Source organism: Gracilinanus agilis, chromosome 1 (assembly GCF_016433145.1).
Source record: "Gracilinanus agilis isolate LMUSP501 chromosome 1, AgileGrace, whole genome shotgun sequence".
Taxonomy (NCBI): domain Eukaryota; kingdom Metazoa; phylum Chordata; class Mammalia; order Didelphimorphia; family Didelphidae; genus Gracilinanus; species Gracilinanus agilis.
The window spans coordinates 741,310,964-741,335,918 of record NC_058130.1 but is presented as its reverse complement, the minus strand read 5'-3'; the positions used below and the strand labels follow the sequence as shown (position 1 = coordinate 741,335,918).

Sequence of the window (24,955 nt, the reverse complement as noted above, 5' to 3'; positions counted from 1 at the left end):
CCTTTTCTTCCCCCCTTTTCTCCTTCTCTTCCTCCGTCTCTCTCTCCCCCTCCCTCTCTTTCTCTTTCTCCTTCTTTCTCTCCTTCCTTCCTTCTTCCTCCCCCCATTTCTTTCCCTTCCCCCCTCTTCCTCTCTCCCTCTCTCCTAGTGTGGATAATCCCTTCACCCATGCAGATTAACAACTTTTGTGTGATGGGGGACAGCTAGGTGGTATGATAGATAATAAAGTCCTTGACCTGGAGTCAAGAGGACCTGAGTTCTAATTAACTTCATTACTGTGTGATCCTGAGCAAGGCACTTAACCTTGCTAAGTTTGGAGTCAGAAGTAGAGGGTTTAAACCTCATTTCTGCTGCTCATTTCTTTTTTTTTTTTTAAATTTTAAACCCTTAATTTCTGTGTATTGACTTATAGGTGGAAGAGTGGTAAGGGTAGGCAATGGGGGTCAAGTGACTTGCCCAGGGTCACACAGCTGGGAAGTGTCTGAGGCCGGATTTGAACCTAGGACCTCCTGTCTCTAGGCCTGGCTCTCAATCCACTGAGCTACCCAGCTGCCCCATCTGCTGCTCATTTCTGATTTGACTTCAGGCAAGTGTCTTGGCCTCAGTTTTCCTTTTGCAAAAATCACTCTCAATTTCAGGACACCCTTTTCCTGACTTACCTCCCACCCAGCCCTTCACTGAAACAGTCTTTGAAAATTAGCACCTAGAGTCAACAGGAAGCCATTGGAATTTAGACCTGTACGTTAGGAAAATCACTTTGGCCAGCTGTATGGAGGGTGGATTATAATAAGGAGAGACTTGAACCAAGGTGAGAGGTGACAAGGACCTGGCCCAAGATGGTGGCCTTGTGAGTGGATGGATGGGGATATTTTTGAAAGATAAAGTGGCAATGACAAATGTGAGATTAACATTTAATATACACTATCTCCAAGTATTAAATTTAATAAGATTTATTAATAATAACTAAAGTAAAAAGCTCGAGTAAAAAGGGAGCTAACTCAGCCATGCACATGGGAAAAAGAAGAGGGAGGGCATGGTTTACAGCAAACTTATAAACAACATGTGAAGATGTAAATGTGGGGGCACAGGGAAAAGGATGCTGGGAGATGAAGTCTAAGGGTACAAGATTTTCTAATTATACACACACAAAGATCTGGCAACTGACTGGCCTTGTGGAATAAGTGAGATCAAGGAATCAAGGATGACACCAAGGTTGCTAACCTGGGTCACTAGGAAAATGGTGCTGCCCTTGATGGTGTTAGGGAGGTTTGGAAGAGAGGCAGGTTGGGGGAGAAAAAATATAATGGGATCTGTTGTGATTACAACATAGACATGCTTGCTCATCCTGTTACATTCCTGCTATTCTATCTTGAAATGAAAAGGGAAGAGTTGTGTGGATTTGGATTGGGAGAGGGCAGGTGGCCATTTCAGAGTTCAAAGCATGGTGGCTACTAGCTATCTAGCTATTCCAGGGAGGGTATGATGAGATCCATGTTCAATTTTATAAGATAACAATTTGAAGAGCTGGCATTGATGTGCATTGGCAGAAAGACTTTCTCCCTCTATTCCTTCCTTCCTTCCTTGCTTCCTTGCTTCCTTGCTTGCTTCCTTGCTTGCTTGCTTCCTTCCTTCCTTCCTTCCTTCCTTCCTTCCTTCCTTCCTTCCTTCCTTCCTTCCTTCCTTCCTTCCTTCTTTGCTTCCTTCCTTCTTTGCTTCCTTCCTTTGTTTCTTCCTTCCTTCCCAGATGAGGAAATCGAGGAGGAGAAAAATAGCGTCTTACTCAGAGTCATAAGGCTTGTAGATAAGCCTGAGGTATGACTTGTACTCATTCTTTCCTGATTTTAACGGAGTTGCCTGGGATATGGAGAGTGATTTGTCCATAGTCACATATAGATCCTAAGATGGACTTGAACCCTTGGGCTTTTTGACTTCAAGGCTGGTCTCCAGTCAGTGGAATATGCTACCTTTCCAAACTATCTAAAAGAAAGAATTGTAAGCATAACTATTAATAAATGGAAGTCTAAATGGATAATGGGATCATAGATTTAAAGGCCCTGTGGGTTTGGCCCCTTTCTCTTTACATATGAAGAAATGGAGGCCCTGGGAAAGTTGCTTGGCCAAGGTCACAAAGGTAGTGAATAGCAGAGCTGGCATCCCAACCTGTTCTTTTATCTCTAAATCCATTCCTCTTTCCACCCCGCCAGGCCAGCTGTTGCCACAGCTGCTTCTCTGCACTTCAGCCCCTTTGTAAAGTCTCTGCCTCACAGAGATGGAAGAGCTAATTCTGGTTTGGTTTTCATCCCAGAGCCTTCCGTCCCTTTAATGCAGCATTAATGATTTAAGTCACACTGTAAAATGAATGCACAGGGCCCTCGGTCACGGCTGAGCATGTGGCTGCTTTAGCGGTACACACGTGGATGGATCCTGGCATGGATGCACACCCTTGTAAGAGGATGGGGGCCAGCTGGGCAAGTGTGATGATGATGGAATATTTTCTAGAGTTCAGGAACCTGGAGATTTCACAGTATCCTCGAATCCTAGAATTGAAAGGGATCAAGAGGCCATCTAGTCCAACTTGTAGCTGAACAGATGTCCCCTCCAGATCTTCCAACCTTACCTTGAAGATTTATGGTGAAGGGAAAAACCACCCCTTCCCAAGGCAACCTTTTCTACTCTCAGAGAAGTCCTCACTATTAGGGATGCCTTCCCTATATTCTTTCTCCACTCTTGTTTTATTCTCCCAAATTCCACCTCTTCCTCTCAGTTTCTTAGTTCTAGCTTCTAGAGTTTTATTTTATCCTCTGACATTCACTGCCTGTGTGTCTTTGGATAATTCACTCCACCCAGTTTCCTCATCTGTAAAATGAGAAGGTTGGACTAAGTGAGCTGCGAGACCCCTGGAAGCTTTAGATCTAGCACCCTCTGATCTCTCTCTCCATAGGTCAGCTCTTTTAGATACTTTCTGGCTTCTCTCAGGTCCTAGCTGAAATCCCACCTTCTATAAGAAATCTTTCCCAAACCTTGCTTAATTTTAGTGCCTCCTTTCTGTTAATTATTTCCCATTTATCTTACATATAATTGGTTTTTGTGCATGGCTGTTTTTGTGTTGTCTCTCCCATTAGACTATGAACATCTTAAAAATGGGGACTACCTTTTGATTTTTCTTTGTATCCCTAGCACTTAGCATAGTGCATGACACATAGTAGGTTCTTAATAAATGCTTGAGTGACAGATATGGACCGCAGACATTTACTAACTGGATGACCCTGGGTAAGTGACTTAACTCTGTTTGCCTCAGTTTCCTCATCTGTCAAATGAGTTAGAGAAGGAAATAACAAACCACTCCAAACACTTACTAGTTGAGTGACTCTGAGCAAGTCACTCAACCATGTTTCCTCATCTGTGAAATGAACTATAGAAGGAAATGGCAAACCACTACAGGATCTCTGCCAAGAAAATCCCCCAGTGGGATCAGGAAGAGTTAGACACGACAGAAAAATGACTTAACAGCAATAGCAGAATTTAAGCTCCTGAAGGGCAGGAGTTGTTTCCATTTTTATCTTTATATCCCCAATGCCTAGTATAGTACCTGGCACAGAGTAGGTATTTAATTAAATGCTTGTTGATTGACTGACTATACCTCTTCTCTTCTCTTCCCCATCTTCTTTTTCCATAATAGAACTGTCAGACTTCCCTTATCCCATCCATACTAGGATTAAAAGAAGGAAGAAGAGTTTTCTTTTTCTTTAATGTTTTGGAATTCAGCAGTGTCTAAAATTGGCTCTTCCATTCTCTTGGGGAATGGCCACCTGAGTGAACTTGTGCAGGACTTGGGCTGTAGTTCCTTAGAAATAACGGGCAGTAGTCAGAATCCATCAATGAGACTTGCTCTTGAATTGATTTCAAATTAAATTTTGTTTCTTTCATCCTAGTCAATACTTGGGAACAAGTTCTAATCAGAAGAGCTATTGGAGAGTCACTTGCTCAGCTTGGCTCGTGTCTTGGCACCATCGATGTGGACTCTGCATTTGATTTCCTGTACTTGGGTGCCTTTTTTCTTTTAATCATGATTTAAAACTTTACCCTGTGCTATTGGAAATGCCATTAATTAGCCCTTTCAACTCTTACAGGAATGCTTAATTATACATTTATTTTCTTTGGTTTCTCTGCTCAGAGTGAATTCTTTTTTCTCTCCTTCTTCCTCCAGTGGACCCCAAAGTGCACCACCAGTCAATAGCCGAATTATGAGAAGTGTAATTTCCTTTACAGACTTAATGAGCTGATGAGTAAATAGCTGTCAGGTCATTGGACACAGCTATTGATTGTGGTCTCCTGCCCAGCCAGTACATTTCCCTCCTGCTGAGAATGACAGATCAATGGAGAATCTCCCATGGAGGGTAAGATACAGAGGCTTTCCTCCTTACTTAGAGTTCTGCCCATACCCAGCTCTCATTGAGTCCTTTGCTTTCCTTCTGAGCCGCTGTGTTTTATGAGCTTCTTCCCTGCCAAGCTCATACTTGAAGCTCTGGTTTTATGGACCAGCTAGATCACAGCTTCCTCCTCAGTCATCCAATCCATGCTCCCAAAGGTTAATGTCTAATCTAAATCAAATCCCTTGCAAGTTGAGAGATCATAAGGTAAGGGACAGATCAGGCTCTCCCACACATGGAAAGAGGAGAAAGCCCTTACCAGTTTGATAGAAGTTTCCTGGAGGGGTTGGCTTGATTAGGGTGGATGGAGACTGCTGGAAGAGAATGGACAGATCAAATAAATAAATGAAAAATCCATATCTTAAGTTTATTTTAGGCATTAATTTAAAGTTTTCAAAGTGCCTTTTAAAAACTATCTCAACCTTACCACAACCCTGGGAAGGAGATGGTATTTATTATAATCTCCATTTTATGGTTGAGGGAACTGAGGCAGATAAGAAATTAAGTGACTTGCCCAGGGTCACCCAGCTAATGTCTGAGGTAGGATTTGAACTCAGGTTTTCTAGATTCCAAGTCTTAGACTTTATCCACTGTGTCATCTCTCCCATTCTCCCAAATTTTCCCCTCTTCATTACTTCCTTATCACTGTTGAAGGTACCACCATCCTTCTAGTCATTCTGGCTGGCAACTTAAAAGTTATCCATAACTCTTTCCTCTGACTTGTTAGTGTCTAATTGATTACCAAATTCTCTCATTTCTAGCTTTAGAACATCTCTCAGACATGGCCCTTTCTCTCTTTTGATACTACCACTACCTGGTGTAGCCCTTATCAATGGAGAGCTGGATTTGGAGTCTAGATCTCAGGAACCACTGTGAGTCAGAAACTCAGGAGGTCCAGACATCAGGAATCTAGGAAGTCACTTAATCTCTTTATCCTTCAGGAATCTGGGGCTTTGTTGCCTTTTTGTGCCTTCTTTATGTTTCAGCTGCTTTTCCAGTCCTCTTTCAGGCCACTCAATTATTCAAGAAGCATTTCTTATGTGCCAATCTTGGGCCAGGAACTGGGAGACAAAACTCCTGGGTTCCTAATATATGGACTGCTCCAAGTATCTCCCCACTTCTAGTCCACTCTTGGCTCAGTTCTCCTATTGATCTTTGGAAAGCACAAGTCTCATCGTTCTATCAAATGCAATCATTCTCTCTTTCTTACCTTCTGTCTGAGAATCAATACCAAATATCAATACTAAGACAGAAGATAAAAAAGGCTTGGCAATGGGGGTTAAATGACTTGTCAAGGGTTATACAGACAGGAGGTGTCTAAGACCAGATTTGAACCTAAGACCTCTCATCTCCAAGTCTGGGTCTCTATCCTCTGAGCCACCTGGCTGCTCCTAAATGTAATGACATTCTGTCATCTCCAAGATCAATTATAAAATCCTTGGTTAGTGTTAAGAACTGATCACACATCTCCCCATACCCCCTATTTTTAATTTCTGCTTCACATTAAAGACTTGTGTCAACTCCTTCCACTTAACTGATGCAATACACAATGGAAAAACAAATGATCTGCAATCAGAAGACCTGAGTTCAAATCCTTTCTCATACTTACTTGAGTGACCTTGGGCAAATAATTTTCTCCCCTCTCTGGGCCTCAGTTTCCTCATTGATAAAATGAAGGAGTTGGACCAGACAATCTCTGAAGTCCCTTTCAACTTTAGGTTCATGATGCTCTGATTCATTTTTCCTTTATGGCCTTGAGGAGGAAGAACCATTTTCCAAGGCTGAGACTTTGATTTGTGTTCTTAAATTGTGTCCTTCTCCCTATGATGCCCCATGTTTGGAAGTTACTCTAGAGGTAGTGGGCATCACTTTCAAGGAATTCTGGGAGAAGCCAAGAAAAATGGTCATCTTTTGATGTAGATAACAGGGAAGCTTGTATAGAAACACCTAAGATTCCTTCCCTAGAAGAGCTAGTGCAGTTGAAGCCCTCCTTGGACAGATACCATTGGGGAAACAGGGCACAAAGATCCCTGTAGTCTAGCCCCTCTTGATTTAGATTTTAAGAAATGAATGAAAAAATTATATGAAAATAACAACAATTAACATTTATGTTGTACTTTAAGGTTTGCAAAGTATTTTACCAATATTACTTCATTTTATTCTCACCATAGTCCTGGGAGATAAGTGCTACTGTCATCTCTATTTTACATTGGAGGAGACTGAGACAGATAGAGATTAAGTGACTTGCCTAGGGCAGTATTTTGATCTGCTGAGTCTCCAGCTATCACCTCAGTCATTACGTATCTGCTTCTGTCCCATTGGCTTACCTTGCTTCAAAGCTTAGCAACTAGGTGTTACCTACTCAAATGAAATAGTATTTGTGAAATACCTTAGCATGGTGCCTGGCACTTAGTAGGTACCATATAAAATTTAGCCATCATCATCACCATCACCACCCCCATCATTACCACCTTTACTACCATCATCATCTTTATTGCCATCATCATCATCACCATCACTCTCATCCTCATCACTCTTCTATGATGCTTTCCTGATCCCTACAACTCCAAATCTTAGTCGCATTCTCAAATATGCCCAAGTCATGATTGGTATGGCGGTGTGATAATCAGAGAGCTGGATCTTGAGTCAGGAATCCCTGCATTTAAATCTTGGGTTGGCCAAATACTAGCCATGGGACCATGGGGTTACTGCTTGCCCTTTCAAATAACTCTCTAAGACTGTCCCCCCCCCCCGATTTATCCTTTGCACCTACAGCACTGTACTTATATTATGTACTTGTTTATGTTCCTGTCAGATCTTGCTTTATAGAAAATAAGTTGCTTGATCTCAGGCTTTGAATCTATGACTCTTTAGAGAACTTCCAGGCAGAATATGTAGGAGCTAGAAAAGTAGCTTAAGAACCAGGGACATCTGAGTTCAAATCCTGCCTCTGACACATCCTGGCTATGTGACCCTGGGCAAGTCACTTAAATGCTCAGTGTTTTAGTCAATTCTTCATGTCTCTAAATTGAAGGGAGAGTGCTGAATTGAATAGGTAGAGGGAGTTTCCTTATCCACTTTATCAATGATATCACAAGTCTAGTTCCCATCCCCATTCTTAGAACCTAACACAGTTCTTGGCACATAATAGGTCTGTAACAAAGTCATGGAATAAATATTCTTTAAATGTTTTCTGGCTGGTATAACTTTGACCTCGACTGATGTGAAGCATGTGACCTAGAGACTATGGTATTCTCTTTGGCCATCCTGCCTGGTGGACAACATAGACCTGAGCTTCCTAGCCTTGGATCCTTGAATTTATTTTTTTAATTATTTTGGTAATTGTTACAATATAGTTGGTTTCCTTGGTAATCCAGTGTATTTTATGCATTTAAAAATCTTCTTCTGAGAAGGGATGCAATGCTTCACCAGACTTCCAGAGAGGGACATGACACACACAAAAGGTTAATAATCTCTTCCTAGACAGACAGCTAAGAGGAAAAAAGATTCTTGCTGACCTACAGGGGCACGGAGGAGGAAATTTAGTCCTGAGCGAGTTCCTGGAAAGTAAATAGTTTAGCCAGTCATAGCCTTTACTGGACAGGCGCCCAGTCTCAGGCAATCAATCCTTCCCATGAGATCTTTGAAGACTAGGTCCCTGACCCTCTCATAGCTGACCTTACATCTTATCTTTTGGTGTTTTGAGCTCATTTTGAACACCATGTACTTCTTCCTTTCCCTTTCTCCCATCTCCTTTATATGTGCTGTTTTCTCCCTATTAGAATGTAAACTCCTTGAGGTCAGGGATTATCTTGTTTGCTTGTATTTGCATCCCTGGTGCTTAGTACAATGTCTGACATAGTATTGAGTTATGTTTAACTCTCTGTGCCCATTTGGGGTCTTCTTGGCAAAGATACTGGAGTGGTTTGCCATTTCCTTCTCCTGCTCATTTGACAGATGAAGAAATTGAGGTTAACAGGGTTAAGAAAACTTGACCAGGGACACACAGCAAGTAAATGTCTAAGGCTAGATTTGAACCGAAGTCTTCCTGACTCCAGGATTAGTGTTCAATCCATTGTATCACCCAGATGCCCAGTCTGGTATATAGTAAGTGCTTAATATTCTCTCCATTGCTGTCTCTCATTTCTGTCTCTGTCTCTTTTTTTCTCCCTCCCATCTCTCTCTCTCTCTCTCTCTCTCTCTCTCTCTCTCTCTCTCTCTCTCTCTCTCTCTCTCTCCCCTCTCCCTCTCTGTCTCTTTCTGTCTCTCTCTCCATCTATTCATCATCTTTCTCTCCTTATCCAAACTTAATATTTCAGTTCTGAAGTCCTTAGTTTATTCATGTCTAAAGTAACATGGCTGACCTTGAGGCTCTCCAAGAAGGTTTTCATCATAATAACATGCTCCAACATTCTAAAATACTTCTCCTTTCCCCTAAACATCTAGAAAATCGCAGCATTTCTTCCTAGTTTTCAAATCCTTCAAATTGTGATAAAAACCTAAGTTTAAAAAGTGATAAGATGGCATATTATCACTTACTTAATTAGCCACTATGTGTGAAAACATATGTTCTCTTTCACAGTTTGTCCCAGAATTCCCCTCATCTTTTCTTGCCTTCTCTAGTTCTACACTTATCATCCTATGTAGCAATCAGTATTGATGAGGAAACTGGAATTTAAAAACAAGTAATCATTTTTCACGTTGGCATAGAATTTTTTTAAGATTTGAGGAGGTTGGCTTGGCTGTTTACTTCTTTTCAATGTCCTCTCCTCATTCCCTGGGGGCCCCCTCAGAGCTCTGATACTCTTACCATTCCTCCTTCTTAGAACTCATCTGACAAATGAGTTCATCCTATTGTCTTAGTAATTCCAAACTTAAAATTAAAAAGAATATTTACAGATCTTTTCCTCTGACACAGTGTTTTATAGACCCCCCCAAAAAAGTTCATTGACAAATTCTCTGATTGATTGTAGACTCTCAAGGAGGAATCTGTTGTAGCCAATGGGTGTTATTTATTGGATTGAATTTGAAGAGGGCTTCAAGTGTTGATGTTTGTGAACCCCTAAATCTTCTTATAGTTTTCCAAAAAGACTCTGTTAAGCAGAGAACAATTAAGCTCCTGACTCATGAGCATAGCAAAAAACAGCATAAAACCACAGGTCAGAAAGCAATAATTAAGGGACAAAAGTGTTTGAGAAATTCTCAGGACAACTTATGTGAATGACAAGAAAGTAGTTTTCCATTCAGATGGCATTTAGTGATCGGTGCATTTATCTGGGTATTTAATCATTTCCTCAACAAATATTTCTGGAGTGACTCCTTCATTTGGTCTCAGTTGTTTAACTGCAGAGAGGACAGTGGGTAGAGCTTAGGAGAAGGGACTAGTAGGATTTGGTGCTTCTCTTTAACTCAACCATGTAGGAAAATGGGGGAATTTGAGTTTTAAAATCATTCTTTGCAAATCACTTAGTTAAAACTGTAAACACCTCCCAAGATCTCATTGGGCCCAAAGTCTAAGCTCTTCTATACTAAACTTAAAAATGTAGAAGGAGCTTTCACCCAATCTTTTCCACTTATTTTCACATTTAATTTTCTGATCCCCCGAGCTTCTCCAGGACAGGGACTTAATTTCCATTTTGTCTTCTTATCCTCAGCACTTGGCAGTGGTAAATACTTCATCACAGCTTGTGGAATTGAATTAAATTGAAAGTAATCTCCAGGACCAGTTGTTTCTCCATGTGGGAAAAAAAATAACCTTCCATTCTCAGCCCCTCTCATTTCTTCAAACAGAATTTACTCTGCATACCACCAGTTAGTTGTCTTGTTAAGATAATTTACTCAAAGTGCAAAGCTTTAGAATTAATATAAACTAGCTGTACATTCTAAGGAATAAAGACTATGGCACTTTTTCATTTGACCTCAGAATACATGAAGCACCACCATTAAATTGCAGTTGGAGACTCAAAACTCAGTTTATCTGATTTTAGTATGTATCACAGTCACTTTCTATCCACGTTTGCAGCAACCTTCACAACTTAATGCTGTTAAGATGAACATTCTCTGGAGACTTGATATTGTCAACGTGGAATCTAGAGACCCCAAACTTGTGGCCTGGTGAGATCTGATGAACCCCAAGTTTTAGAAATAGCTTGCAGGTTGGAGACCCCCAAAGCTTGTAGTCTTCCCCATTGTATCAGAGACCCTTTCCCAGGAAGACACACCTGGGCAGGGACCATCCTTTAGTATCCATTGGAAGCAGCCCCTTCCATAGCTCAGCCAGTAGAGTGGAGGACTGTAGATCCTTGGGTCGGCTCAAAGGGGTAGTCATCATCTAGCTCGGTGGCACTCCCAGGGGTCAGGGACCAGAGCGAGCAGAGTTCAATCCTCGACTCTGCATAAGGCATGTGGCACGAGGCTCTGAGTGGAGGCCTGGTCAGCCCTGTTCCCCCCCTTGTCCTTAGCTAAAGAGCAGCTTTTCTGACTATTTAGTAGTTCTGTGCTTTTCAAAGTTAACTATATATGTGTATATATACATACATATGTATATATATATATATTTAAATAAAAGTTTGATTTTCTATAACAAGAGTCTCTTTTGCATTCCTTGTGCCTAGCCCTGAAGGGAAGTTGACTTTTTTAATCATTTCATATATATATATATANCTCTCTCTCTCTCTCTCTCTCTCTCTCTCTCTCTCCCCTCTCCCTTTCTCTTTTTCCTCTCCTTCCTCTCTGTCTCTCTTCTCTTCTCTCTTCCCCCCATCCAAGTGCCTACTATGCGCTTTCTCTCTCATCCCTGACAAATCACCCTTAGAGATTAGTTATAACATGATAGGTGCAGAGGAGAGCCCAGGCAAAGTACCATCAGATCTCTGGGAAGATCTGAGGAGGTTTCCTGGACAGGGTGGCAACAGAGCTGGGATTTGAAGGAAGATAAAAATCTCAATAGGCAAGTGTAGGTGGAGTCCATTCCAAGCATGGGGAACAGATCAATCAAAGTTGCAGAGGTGGGAGATGGCAGGATGAGATCATGAAATGGCAAGTATTTCAGCCTGGCTGGTTTATTGAGTGTGTGAAGAAGAAAAATGGGAAAGAAGGTTGGAAAGGAAACTGGAAAGGAAGTGGCAAAGGGGAGGATTGATCAGGGCAAGTGATACCTAAGATGACTCTTGAGAATAGACAAAGATTCTCAGAGGCAGAGACGAGGTGGGTACAATATAGGAATAGGTCTCTGCTTGAGCAAATGCTTCTCTTAGAAGTGGGAGATGGCATATCAAATTCTCAAGTTCAAGGGACATTATCTTGCCTCTGCTGATAGGAATGGAGAGCATGTGAAAGAGATTAATTTGAGCAGGTAGGAGATGGACAACAGAGGACCTTAAGTGCTAGGCTGGGGAGTTTCTATTTTGTCCTTAGAGGCACCAAGGAGCTATGGAAGGCTTTTGAGTAGGGGAGTGATATGGTCAGAACTATACCTTAAAAGGTTATGTAAGGTTTGGAGGAAGGATTGGAGAGCAGTTCCCCTTCCTTGTCCTGGGTTTGTGGGAAAAAATTAATAAATATTCTCCCAGTGCCATTGAAGTAGCCAGTCTATCCAGGAACTGAATCAATCTTGTTGGAGCTGCCTTGGGAGTCATCAACACAGCATTGAGGAATTACCCATGCTGAATTACATTATACGTGGTGGGAGGGGCTGGGAGTTTACATTAAAAAAAATCCTTTTTCAAACCAGAGTTGGAATGTTCCTAGACAAGCGCTTTCCCTCTGTTGCATTCCCCTAAACAATTTTCATTATCGATTGGCTGTCACCCCTTCCAGCACTCTCTCCTTCACTAGCCCCAGGACTACATGATGCTGGCTCTAGGTTCTCTATGTTTCAATGCCTTTTTAATTTATAAATGTGCTTCTCTATGTACTTCTGTCCAGGACAGTATGTGCACATATGGCATATTCTAAGAATTATTACTGAAGACATCATAGGATCATCGATTGAAAACTGTAAGGGACTTAGGAAGCTAGCTAGTCTAACCCTTCATTTTACAGATGAGGAAACAGAGTCAGGGAGGTGGAGTGACTTGGCCAATGTGACACAGGTAGTAAGTGATGTCCTTTAGCATGCCTGCCTCTAGGCTGGCTCTGAGAAGTCTTGGGGGACAGGAAATGGAGAAACCAAGAGAGATGGCAGAGGGCAGTGTCAGAGGAAGAGGGGTAGTATGGAGGACAGAATGGAGAAGGATTGCATCGTCTTAGAGCTGGAAAGACCCCATGAGTCATCCAGTTCAATCTGTAGCTAATCCAGGTCCTAACATTTATTTTTCCAATTACATTTAAAAACAATTTTAATATTCAATTTTTAGAAATTTGAGTCCCAAATTCTCTCCCTCTCTCCCTTCCTCCCTTAATGAGAAGGCAAGACATTTGATATGGATTATGTAAAGTGCAGCCATGTAAAATATATTTCCATATTAGTCACATTATGAAAGAAAACACAGACCATAAAAACATGAAAAAAGGACAGTAAAAATAATATGCTTTATTCTTCATTCAGACTCTATCAGTTCTTTCTCTGGAGGTGGATAGCTTTTTCCATTATGAGTCCTTCAGTATTGTCTTGGATTGATGCATTGCTGGTAATAGTTAAGTCATTCACGGTTGATCGTCACATAATATTGCTGTTACTGTGTATAGTGTTCTGCTCACTTCACTTTGCATTAGATCATGTAAGTCTTTTCAGGTTTTTCTGAAAGTATCCAGGATTCTTTTTGGCAACCTTCCTGATGGATGGTTATCCAATCTTTGCTTGAAGACCTTCAGCAATGGAGAACTCACTATGTCCCAAGACAGCTGATTCTACTTGCGGCTAGCTATCATTGTTAGGAAGTTTTCCCTTACCTTGACCTGAACCCTGTCTCTCAGCTACTTCTTCTCATTCAATTGAGTTCTGCTCTCAGAGATCAGACAAATCAAGTCTAACTCCTTAAACACAGTTCTTCAGACATCTCACAGGCTCATAAATTTAGAACCAGAAGGGATCTTACAGGTCACTGAGTCCAACTCTCATTTTACCAATGAGAAAGCTGGTCTTATCTCTAGGACAGCTCTCATATCTTTCCTGATTCTCCTTTTCTCTAGGGTGAATATCTGTATTTCCTTCAATTGATTAAAAACATTTTAATTTATTACTTATTTTAAACATTCTTTAAATTTTCGAGTTCCAAATTCTCTCCCTCCCATGTCCTCTGAGTAGGCAAGCAATATATTATCAATTAGAAATGTGAAATTGTATAAAGCATTTCCATATTATCCGTATTTCTTAAAAATAAAGAAAGTGAGAAAACTATGTTTTGATTTGTACTCAGAGTTTTTCTCTCTCTGAAGGTAGAGAACATTTTTTCATCATGGATCCTTTGGAACTGTCTTCAGTCATTGTATTGATCAGAGTAGTCAAGTCTTTCACAGTTGATCACCACATAATATTGCTGTTTACCGTGTACAATGCTCTTCTGGTTCTTCTCACTTCACTTTGCATCAGTTCAAATAGTTCTTGTCATGTTTTTCTGAAGCCACTTCCCTTTTCATTTCTTATAGCACAATAATACTCCATCACAACCATATGCCACAACTTGTTTAGCCATTCCCCAACTGATAGACATTCCCTCAGTTTCAATTCTTTCCCACCACAAAAAGAGCTGCTATAAATATTTGCACATATGGTCCTATAGGGCTCTATATACTGTGCCATCTAGTTGCTTCTAGTTACCTCTAGGAAAGGGTAATAATTTCCCTGGCAATACTGAGGACAGTGTCTGCTTGTGTGCTGTGCCTGTCTGTATATCATGAGATCACTGATTTACCAATAGAAGGGACCTTTGAGGCCACCTACCCCAACCTCATTATTTTAGGGATGAGGAACATAGAAAGAAAGTGACTTGCCAATGGTCACACAGTTAGAAAATTGTCTGAGATTTGAACCCAGATCCTCTCTACTCCAGATCTGGTGCTCTATCCACTGTGCCACCTAGCTGCCTCCTGAAATACTCTTTTAAAACATTTATTCAATTATGACTCAGTCTCCAGCAGTTTGCAGACTTTGGCATTGTTCTGCATAATCATAGTTAATATTTATATTTGAAATTTTCACAACACTTCACATGTATCATCGGAGTTCTCTTAGGAGGGCCTATGAATGGTGGTGCTGAATCTGAGCAGCCTGTGCTCCTCTCTTTCCTGGGTCCTGGCCTCCCCAGCTTTTTTTCTCCCTTCTTTCCTGGTCTGCCTTCTATCCTCTTCTCAGAGGGGATACTCCTTCCCTAGTCAGCAGGTCAGGTTAATGCCACCTTACAATAGATTTTGGGATCTCCTGGGACCAGCCTTTTGTCTGGGCACAGAACTGGGTCTAAATTTAATTGAAGGGTTTCCTGAAACCCCAAACTGCTGATCTGGCTTCTGACAGGAGACTGAAGATTTCATTTTTAGATACCTGAAGAAAGAATCAGGAGACAGTTCCTGTCAAATGTGTAGGGCAGTGGTTCCCAAACTTTTTTGGCCTACCGCCCCCTTTCCAGAAAAAATATTACTTAACCCCCTGGTAATTAATTAAAAAAAATTTAATAGCAATTAATAGGAAAGATAAATGCACCTGTAATCATCACCGCCTCTTCCCCCCTACTCCCCCCATTGCTGCAGCACCCACCAGGGGGCGGTGGAGCCCACTTTGGGAATCACTGGTGTAGGGGAACATCAGAGCAGGGTGGAGGTAGAGGGGCAATGGTGCTGTGTCTTTCCTGCTATCAGGGTCCAGGCCTAGGTGTGCAGGACATTTGAGAAGGGCCAGCTGGGTCTGGATGGTGGGGACCCTCAGAAGGAGAGAATGTCATTGTTCCCATTTTCCAGAATCTCCAAATCTGAGATGGAAGGGATCTCAGAGGCCCTTTAGACCAACCTCTACCTGAAAAGAGTATCCTACAATATCCCTAGTAAAGAGTCACTTGAATGCCTCTGGGGATAGGGAGTGGGCTACCTTTTGAAGAAACTCAGCCCACTTTTGGGTGGCTCTAGCTGCTTTAAAGGCTTTATATAGAAACAAAGCCTGTTTCTCTCTTAACTCCTAAAAATTGCTCCTACTTCAGCCCTCTGGGAATAAGCAGAATAAGTCAAATTCTTTTAGATGACAGCCCTTAAAATACTTGTTTAATAGCGAACATTTATAAAGCACTTTAAGGCTTACAGAGGGCTTTGCACATGTTATCTCATTTGATCTGGATGACAACCCTATGAGGGTTATCTGTATTTTATGGATGAGGAAACTGAGGCTGAGACATTTACTAGATTGGGACACTGGACGAGTCACTTAACCTCTGGGTGCCTCAGTTTCCTCATCTATAAAATGGGGATAATAAGAATATGTACCTTCTAGGGTTATTTGTAAAAAATATTTCAATGTTATTTGTATATATATGTGTTATTTGTATGATCTTTATATTATTCACATATATGTATATGCATATGTAACATATTATATTTGTATGCCATTTGTAAAATATTTGTAATTTTGTTGTACAATTTGTAAAATTGTAATTACAAAAGAGCTTTGTAAATCTTGAAGTGTTTTGTAAATGTTAGCTATTATTATTATTCCAGTCAGCTATATGGCACAGTGGATAGAATGCTGGGTCTGGAGTCAGGAAGAATCATCTTCCTGGGGGCAGCTGGGTGGCTCAATGGATTGAGAGTCAGATCCAGAGATGGGAGGTCCTGGGTTCAGATCTGCCCTGAGACACTTCCTAGCTGTTTGACCCTGGGCACGTCACTTAACCCCCATTGCCTATCCTTTACCACTCTTCTGCCTTAGAACTAATACCCAGTATTGATTCTAAGATGGAAGGTGAGGGTTTAAAAAAAAGAATCATCTTCCTGAGTTCAAATCCAGCCTCAGAAAGACATTTGCTAGCTGTGCAACCGTGGGTGAGCTGTTTAACCCTATTTGCCTCAGTTTCCTCATCTGTCAAGTGATCTGAAGAAGGAAATGGCAAACCATTCCAGTATCTTTGTGAAGACAATTTCAAATGGGATCTCAAAGAGTTGGATTAGATTGAACAACAACATTGTTATTATTATTATTACTGTTATCATTCTTCACTTCAGGTCCAAGCTTTACTCATGGCACCACTTAGCTGCCTCACAACCATCAGGTGGCATTGCTAACCCAAATTCATTCTCATTCAGAACCAGGATCTTGGAAGGACTGTACTTGGTTATATATTCCAATCAGACCTAGAGTAGTACTGAAGAAGTTCTAAGCTTTTTATGCTTTTCAGAGAGTAAGAAACTTTCCATCCTCATGTCTTGTTTCTCTCCAGGTAATTGCATGCATATTGGTGGGCCAGTGGATGTTGTTAAATAAGCTCTGAGCCCCGCACTCTCAGAAATATGACCTCCTTTTTCAATTTACTATATTTTATAAAACTATAGTCACTTGACTTTGGAGTAATAGAATAGGCTATTCACATGTATGGACAGATATGTCTAACTGTAGACAGTTTTTTTTTACCTTTTTCTTAGAATCAAGAAAAGGTCAATACAATACATAATGGAACGTGTATTATGTGTCTGAATGCCTGCAGTTTCTCCCAGATCTGGGAAACTCCAGTATATAAGTAATCTCTGAACCTTGGAGTTTTAGGACACAGTTCAAATTCCCTGGAACAAAACTCAGCTCTTATTGGAGTAGAAAGTTTCCCTAGTTTAGGAGTCAACAAAGCCTCCACATGTAGCAATTACGAAAACAGCAAATGCAACCAACTGGAAGTTAGAATTCAGCCATGGTCCAGTAGAAAATGTCCTCTTTCAAGTCAGAGGATTTGAGTTCAAATGTGTTAGGATTAAAATTATCTCAAGGGACTCACTTTTTGGTAAGGATATCAGTTCAGTGATTATTTCAGTTCATAAGATAGTCCAGCATCACAACCAATAAAGTGACATAGGTCAATGGCTCTCTCTAAATGACCAGAGACCTTGAAGCCTGGTGAGCTAGCTTAATAAATAGTTTTAGGAGCTCATTATTCAGCTCCTCCCTTGAATATTTCAAGACTTCTCTAATAGGGAGCCAGTCAATTAAGAGGTGGTCCATCAAACTATCCATCCTTCCCCTATCCCTGTATCATGGGGGACAGGTATGTAGGAAAAGAACCCTTGTTCCCATCATATATTAACCAAATTCTGTTAAAAGGATGACATTCCTAGAGATTCCTAAGAACAACAGAAATACAAAAATCAGTAGACTGGATGGAATCTCAGCCCCAAATCCCAGATGCAGGAATACGCAGTAGTTCTTCCTAATATACAGGAACTAGGGCCTTTCTACTCTAGGGTGCCAATAGAAGAATTAATACAGTAAATGAAAAATAGATTTTTACTAATCTTATGTTTACTATCTGTAAGAGTTGAAACAAGTCACCAAGAGGAAGACTCCCCAGATCTTTAGTTTCCTCATCTCTAAAATCAAGATTAGATGCCCCCTGAGGTCCCCTTTAGCTCCTGTTTTCTTATGACCCTCTGGGGGAGAGTGGCAGGGGTCTGTCCTATTCTTTTTTTAAAACCCTTACTTTCCATCTTAGAATCAATACTGGGTATTGGTTCTAAGGCAGAAGAGTGGTAAGGGCTAAGCAATGGGAGTTAAGTGACTTGCCCAGGGTCACATAGCTAGGAAGTGTCTGAGGGCAGATTTGAACCCAGGGCCTCCTGTCTCTATGTCTGACTCTCAATTCACTGAGTCACCCAGCTGTCCCCAGTCTGTCCTATCCTAACATTTTTATCAGTGATTTGGATGAAAGTGTAGGAGACACACTAACAAATCTCTAAATAACACAAAGCGAGGAAAGATAGAAAATACCCTGGATAAATGTTAGGATCTACAAAGATCTTGACAGTTGGAGGGTTGGGATAATACTAGAGGAGTGGAGGGTTATTTTGGGGATCGAATGTGATTTCATCTCATTTGGTGCATAAATTTGTAGGCACACAAACAGTCACATGTCTACATAGTAAAGTGTTTTATAAACCTTAAAGTATTATATAAATATTATTTAGCTATTAGGTCATGAAGAAGCTGGATTGGGTACATAAGGCAGAAACCAGGTTCCTGAAGTTTCCTGAGTTGAAGGCATATGAAGATTAATTGAAGTAATTGGAGATGTTAGCTCCTTAGAAGAGAAGATTGGGATGAGGGGAATAGGACATGATAACAGCGTTCCAGTATTTGAAGATCTTTTATATGGAAGAGAGATTAGATTTTTTTTGTGTGGCCCCAGAGGGCAGATCCAGGAATAGTTATGGGGTGGGTGATGTTGCAGAGAAGACAGTTCAAGTTTGATGAAAAGGAAAACTTCCCAAGGAATGGAGCTATCCAAGAGAGTAGAATGAGCTGCTTGGTGAGGTGGTGAGCTCTTCATTGCTGGAGCTCTTCAAGAAGAATCTGGATAGCTTCTAGGGGGCAGTGAGATGGCTCAGTGGATTGAGATCCAGGCTTAGAGATGGGAGGTCCTGGATTCAAATTTGGTCTCAGCCTCTCTCTAGCTGTATGATCCTGGGATAGTCACTTAACCACCACCACTCCCCCATTGCCTAACCCTTACCACTTTTCCGCTTTAAAACCTATTGATTTTAAGATGAAGGTAGGGGTTTTTTGTTTTTGTTTTTTGAAGAAGAATCTGGATGACCAACTGTCGGGTATTTTCTAGTGGTGATTCCTTTTCAGATATGGGTTGACTCTTTCAATACTAAGATTCTGTGATTTTATGATTCTATTCCTGGCTCAGAGGAACTTCTTTATTTTCTGACCTCCCTAATGTGACCTACTGTGTACATAAACCCTGGTACTATTCTACCACATGAAGAGGGGTGGAATTGGGATATAAATTCCTAATACTTCCATCTCTATTCTTGTTTATCTGCCTTCATCTGCACAGAGCATAGTCTTATTTTTATTTTACTTTTAAATTCTAATTAATTAGTTAAGAATATTTTCCCATGGTTACAAGATTCGTGTTCTTTCCCTCTCCCAAACATTCCCCCCTTCCCATAGCCAACAAGCAATTCCACTGGGTTTTACATGTGTCATTGATTAAGACCTATTTCCATATTATTGATATTTGCATTAGGGTGACCGGTTAGTCTATATCCCCAATCATATCCCCATCAACCCATGTGATCAAGCAGTTCTTCTGTGTTTCTACTCCCACAGTTCTCCACACAGAGTGTGGTCTTGCAGGTGGCCTTCTTCCTTGAGTATCTCCATCACTTCTTGGGCCATTCTTGGCTACCTCCAGAAGGTCTGAGCCAACTGGCAGAAGGAAGCCAGAGGATTTCAATTTCCCCTCTTCAGTCAGCCAACTCTTAACAGCAAACACTCCAGTAAGCTGCTCCTAAGCTCCATGACATGTTTTCAGACACTTTGAATTAAGTGAGCTCTCTTCCTTCTCTGGTGGAGTCCTCAGCAAATCTGCTTCCCAAGTACAAGTGGCTCCTCAGGGGCTGGGTTGTGACCCATAACCCACTTCCACTCCACTCCTGACTTGTGCTGGTTTGCAGTCAAAGGTATAAGTCAGCCACCTTCCATGGATTCAGAGTTCCCTCTTATCCTGGAGGCAGGATGGCCTTATGAAAGGAACACTATATTGGGAAGTAGAAGGTTCAAATTCAAATTCTTCCACTTACAAGCCATGTGACCTTGGGCAAATTATCTAACCTTTCTGGGTTTTAGTGCCTCATCTATAAAACGAGGAGCTTTTGCTAGATAACATCTGAGATCCCTTCCAGCTCTAAATATGTGACCCCATGAGATACATACTTCATTTTGCCCAACAATGAACAGCAATCTCTCATTCACAGATACAGCTCTGACCTCACAAGGTCAGCTCCCCAGTGATTAATGAAGGTTTGTTTTTGGAGAAGGCAAAAGTCTAATTTGAAAAATGAATGTGGATGCTGCCTGCTTTCCTTCCCAGTTTAATTAAGAAACAAAACTCCATTGAGAATAGCATGTTTTTCTATTCCAGTCTTGAAGAATGATAACAATGCAAAGTAGAACAGAGGCATGGGGGCAGAGGCCATCAAGTGAGAGTTCTTCCCTCTTGTAAAGATTCATAGACCACACATAAGGTTGCTAGAACTGTCCAAATCCTGTATTGGGGTGGAGTGAGCATCTGAGTCATGGGGATTTCAGGAAACCCACAGGGTAGGAGCTTTATCCTCTGGCCTCAGTCTTGCAAGCAGCTTCGTGGGAAGACGTTCCTAGTTTTCCCATCTTCTACTGGAAATGATCATTTCGGAAGCTTGTTTCCTACTGGGAGGGGACATTGGCCAGGGAATAAGAGGGTTTGAATTTGAATCCCAGTCTTTCCAGTTTAGTAGCTGTATGATCTTGAGCAAGTCACTTACATTTTCAGCATCTGTTTCAATTTCCCTCCATTCCATTCATTTCAATTAAATAAATCTTTTTGGTATACGAAGTACTTCCCTATCTCTTTTTTGTTACATTTGTTCTTATTTTAAAATAGACAATATAAGGTAATATGTTATGTTATAATATATCATAGGTAATAAGATAATATCACAATAATATATGATTCGTTACAAATATGTAATAAATGTTCTTCTCCAAGAGAAACAAACAAAAAAAGAAACCTACTCTATGCAAAGCTGGCCATTATTCTCTTTCCTTCTCATTTCCTTTTCCTGTCCTAGAGACTTTTGATGACAGCTTTTTCTTTATCTGTGTCACTCTTTCTTGGTAATAAGAATAATCATTTAATATACTGCATTACAGGTGCTGATTCTCTTTGGTCTTTGAGTCCCCAGCCTTGAACACAATGCTTGGCAAAACATTTCAGCACTTCAATGTAGCTAGAATCTCACTGGTTATTGTAGCTACAATACAATGCAGCTACAATCTCATTTCAGTTATTCTCTTCAGTGATGCAAACTGAAACCCATTCATGCCTGCCCATCTTGGGAGATTCTTCCCATAAATTTAATATAGGGAGTCTACTTAACATTCCAAAAGCTTTCCTCTAGATCTCGTAAGGCAGCTAGGTATCTTCATTGTGTTCAGAGCCTTAAGCCTGGAATTAGCAAGACCTGAATTCAAATCCAGCCTCAGATGATGCTTACTAGCTGTCACTTAGCTTCTGCTTGCCTCAGTTTCATAAACTGTAAAGTGGAGAAAAAAAATCCAATGCCTACCTCAGAGGGTTGTTGTGAGAATCCAATAAGATAATGTTTGTAGTGTTTAGCCCCAGAGCCTGGCATATAATAGGTGCTATACAAATGCATATTTCTTTCTTCTACCCTTCTTAATTTCAAGTTTCAATCAATTTTTAATCAATCAGTAGGCATTTATTAAGCACTTACTATATGATCCAAAGCTACACAGGGAAATAATGAAAGTCTTTGCTCTCAGGGGGTTTGCATTCTAAATGGAGGTGGGGGGAGGAGAAGAGGTATATTTATCAATATGTATAGGATAAATACAAAATACACACAAGATAGTTGAAAACACATTTCTGGGGGAGGGCATAGCAGTTGGGGGCAATCAGGGAAGGCTTAATGTAAGAAGTGGTTCTTGGATTTCATCTTGAAGGAAGAGAGGGATTCTGGGAGGCAGAGATTAGAAAGGAGTGGAATCCAGGTATGAGAGACAGTCAACTCAAAGATGAATGGGAGATATGTGAAGAATAGAGAGAAGACTGATTTGGACAGAGGGTCCTGGAAGACTGAGACTAGGTAGGTAGATCAGAATAAGGTTTCAAAGGGTTTTAAAAGTCAAACAGAGGAATTTATTTTTGGTACCAATGAAGCACATGGGCAGACCCTTGGGTATACATCCCTTGCTTTCCCTAGATGGCTAGTTTTCCTTCTTTTTTTAGTTCAAATCTCTGATGATGCCCTTGAAGTCTTTCTATCAAGATGTCCCTGGAGACTAAGTACAGCCTGCTCACCCATCCTGCACCTCTCCATTTCCCTTTTGGTGAGCTCAAATTTGGTGAACTCAAATCCTTAAATGTTCTTGGAGTTCCATATCTCACGACCAAACACATTCCCTGGAATCATCAACATTTGCCCATGTGCTCCAGTGGTAGCTATGACTAGTTTAGCCTGTCTTCTGGGTTATATCTGCAATGTCAGGAGATCTAGAAGAGAGTCCCAGCATAGTAGACAGACTCCCTAGGGCAAATGTGTGGGAAGATAGTAGGTGGGAGTCAGTCAGCTAGAATTTATTAAACACTGTATTAGACCCTATGCAAAGTGTTGGGGGTACATAGACCCTGCTCTCAAGGTGCTCACAATATAACGGAGGAGATCACATGGAAAATACTGGGGACCAACAAAATATAGGCCAGATAATTTGGAGCTAATCAACAGAAGTATCCAGATGTCACACATCCACTCACTCTCTTGAGGGGTGATGTCTCACTCCAATGGGGATAATTTAAACAAATTTCTTTATTTCGTTCCAGTAACAAATGCACACATAAGTTTTCTGAGATTGCAGGATTCATGTTGTCTCCCTCCCCTCTTCCCTCCCCTCTCCTGCAGTTGATAAGCAATTCCACTGGCATTTTCACATATATTATCACTCAAAACCTATCTCCATATTATTCATTTTTGTGATAGAGTAGTCTTTTAAAACCAAAACCCCAAATCACATACTCATATAAACAAGTGATAAATCACATGTTTTCATCTGCATTTCTGCTCCTACAGTTCTTTCTCTGTAAGTGGAGAGCCTTCTTTTCCATAAGTCCCTCAGAATTGCCCGGGATCATTGTATTGCTTAGTAGCAAAGTCTATCACATTTGATCATCCTGCAATGTTTCAGTTATTATGTATAATATTCTCCTGGTTCTGCTTATTTCTTATATCTACTCCACATTAGTTCATGTAGGTCTAATAGGGATAATATATATTTTTAATAGGGGTAACACTGGCTTAGAAAATCACAAATTAACATTATTTATGTTATGTTGTATTTTTATTTACTTTGTTAAGCTTTTCTCAATTACCTTTTAGTCTGGCTTGGATCTCAGTGGGGAGTTTTGTGGCCTGCAAGTGATACCTCTGCTTTGAGGAACTAGGTCTGGCTCTGGGGCCTGTGACAAAGACCAAAACTAAGCACAGTCCTCATAAAATTGGGATAAACCCTCTTCCCCTGCCCCCTTGCCTGGAGTGCTATATCCAGTGATAAAATGTGTATGAATTGTTGTTGTTCAGTTGTATCCAACTTTTTTTGACCCAGGGGGCCATAATAGCCATGGGATTTTTATGACTTCAGTGGTTTACCCTTTCATTCTCCAGTGGATTAAGGCAAACAAAAGTTAAGCAACTTGCCCAGGGTCTCATAGGCAGTAAGTGTTTGAGATAAGATTTGAATTCAAGTCTTCTTCCAGGTCTGGTGCTCTATCCACTCTATCACCTAGATGTTCTTGAGTGATGACTAATGAATGGCAATAGTCCTTCAAATTTAAATCCTTTTTTTTTGGAGAAGAGGTAGTAGTCTTCAGTGATTTCTGAAGGTTGTAGAATTACATGCCTCTAGACTCTGATATATATCCTTGGATATCTATTGGGTTGGTTAAACTCTGAAAAGCCCTACACCTGAGTGGGGAATCATAGTATTATAGATCCAGATTTGAAATAGACCTCAGAGGCCATCTGGTCCAATCCCATCATTCAGATTAATCAATCCACAAGCATTAATTGAGAATTTTTTTGTGTGCTAGGCATTGGGCTCCTGGGGATACAAATGAAAATTAAAAGAAAGACAATTCCTGCCCTCAGAAAGCTTACATTCTAATGGGAAGGCGATAACAGAGAAAAGGGAGCTAAAAAAAGCTGGGTACTACTTGCTTAGGTAAAGGGTAGTAAAGCCTACGGAAGTCAGAAGCAAAAACCAGGAGAGAAGTGAGTTTGGGCTCTTCCTTCAATATGGAGATGCTGGGAGGAGTTCATTTTTGGGAGGAGGAAGATGCAGAGGCAGACAGATATTCTAGCAATGATAATGAACCTTTTAGAAGGATGGATGATGTGAGAAATGCCTTCAGGCATGCGTGGAGAGGGGAAGGAGAACAGCCCACCTGTATCCCTCTAGCTTTCTAGTAATGAACTCTGCTGAACTCTGCGCTGGGGCAACATGACGATAGAGAGTGCTCTGAATGCCCCCTTTGGCATGTGTGCCATAGATCTGCCACCTACGTATGTAGGGTGGGAAGGCCAAAGGAGTCTAGAGACTCTTCCAAGGTGAAAAAGCCAAAAAAGATGAAGGAATCTTCCAAGTTGTGAAGTACAAAGGGGAGCAGGGACTCATCCTAGGTGAAAGGGTCAAAAGGGATAAAAGATTTTCCAGAGTGAGAAGGCAGCTGAGACATGGTGGTGAAATCTGGAGGATCAGAAACAGAACAAAGAAAGAAATGATTAATAAGGATCTAAGGTAGTTTTTGAACTCAAAGCTTTCTGAGTCTAGGTCCAAT

General features: G+C 40.9%; 1 protein-coding gene across 1 annotated transcript in view; it reads right to left on the bottom strand.

Moving 5' to 3' along the window:
- Nucleotides 1-2,338: 2,338 nt before the first annotated feature.
- Nucleotides 2,339-24,955, bottom strand: part of GALNT9 (polypeptide N-acetylgalactosaminyltransferase 9) — a 141,720-nt gene continuing 119,103 nt past the window's right edge. Inside the window, exon 5 of the mRNA XM_044685389.1 lies at nt 2,339-2,537. Coding sequence (XP_044541324.1) covers nt 2,339-2,537 — 199 coding nt within the window. The remainder of the gene's footprint in view (nt 2,538-24,955) is intronic.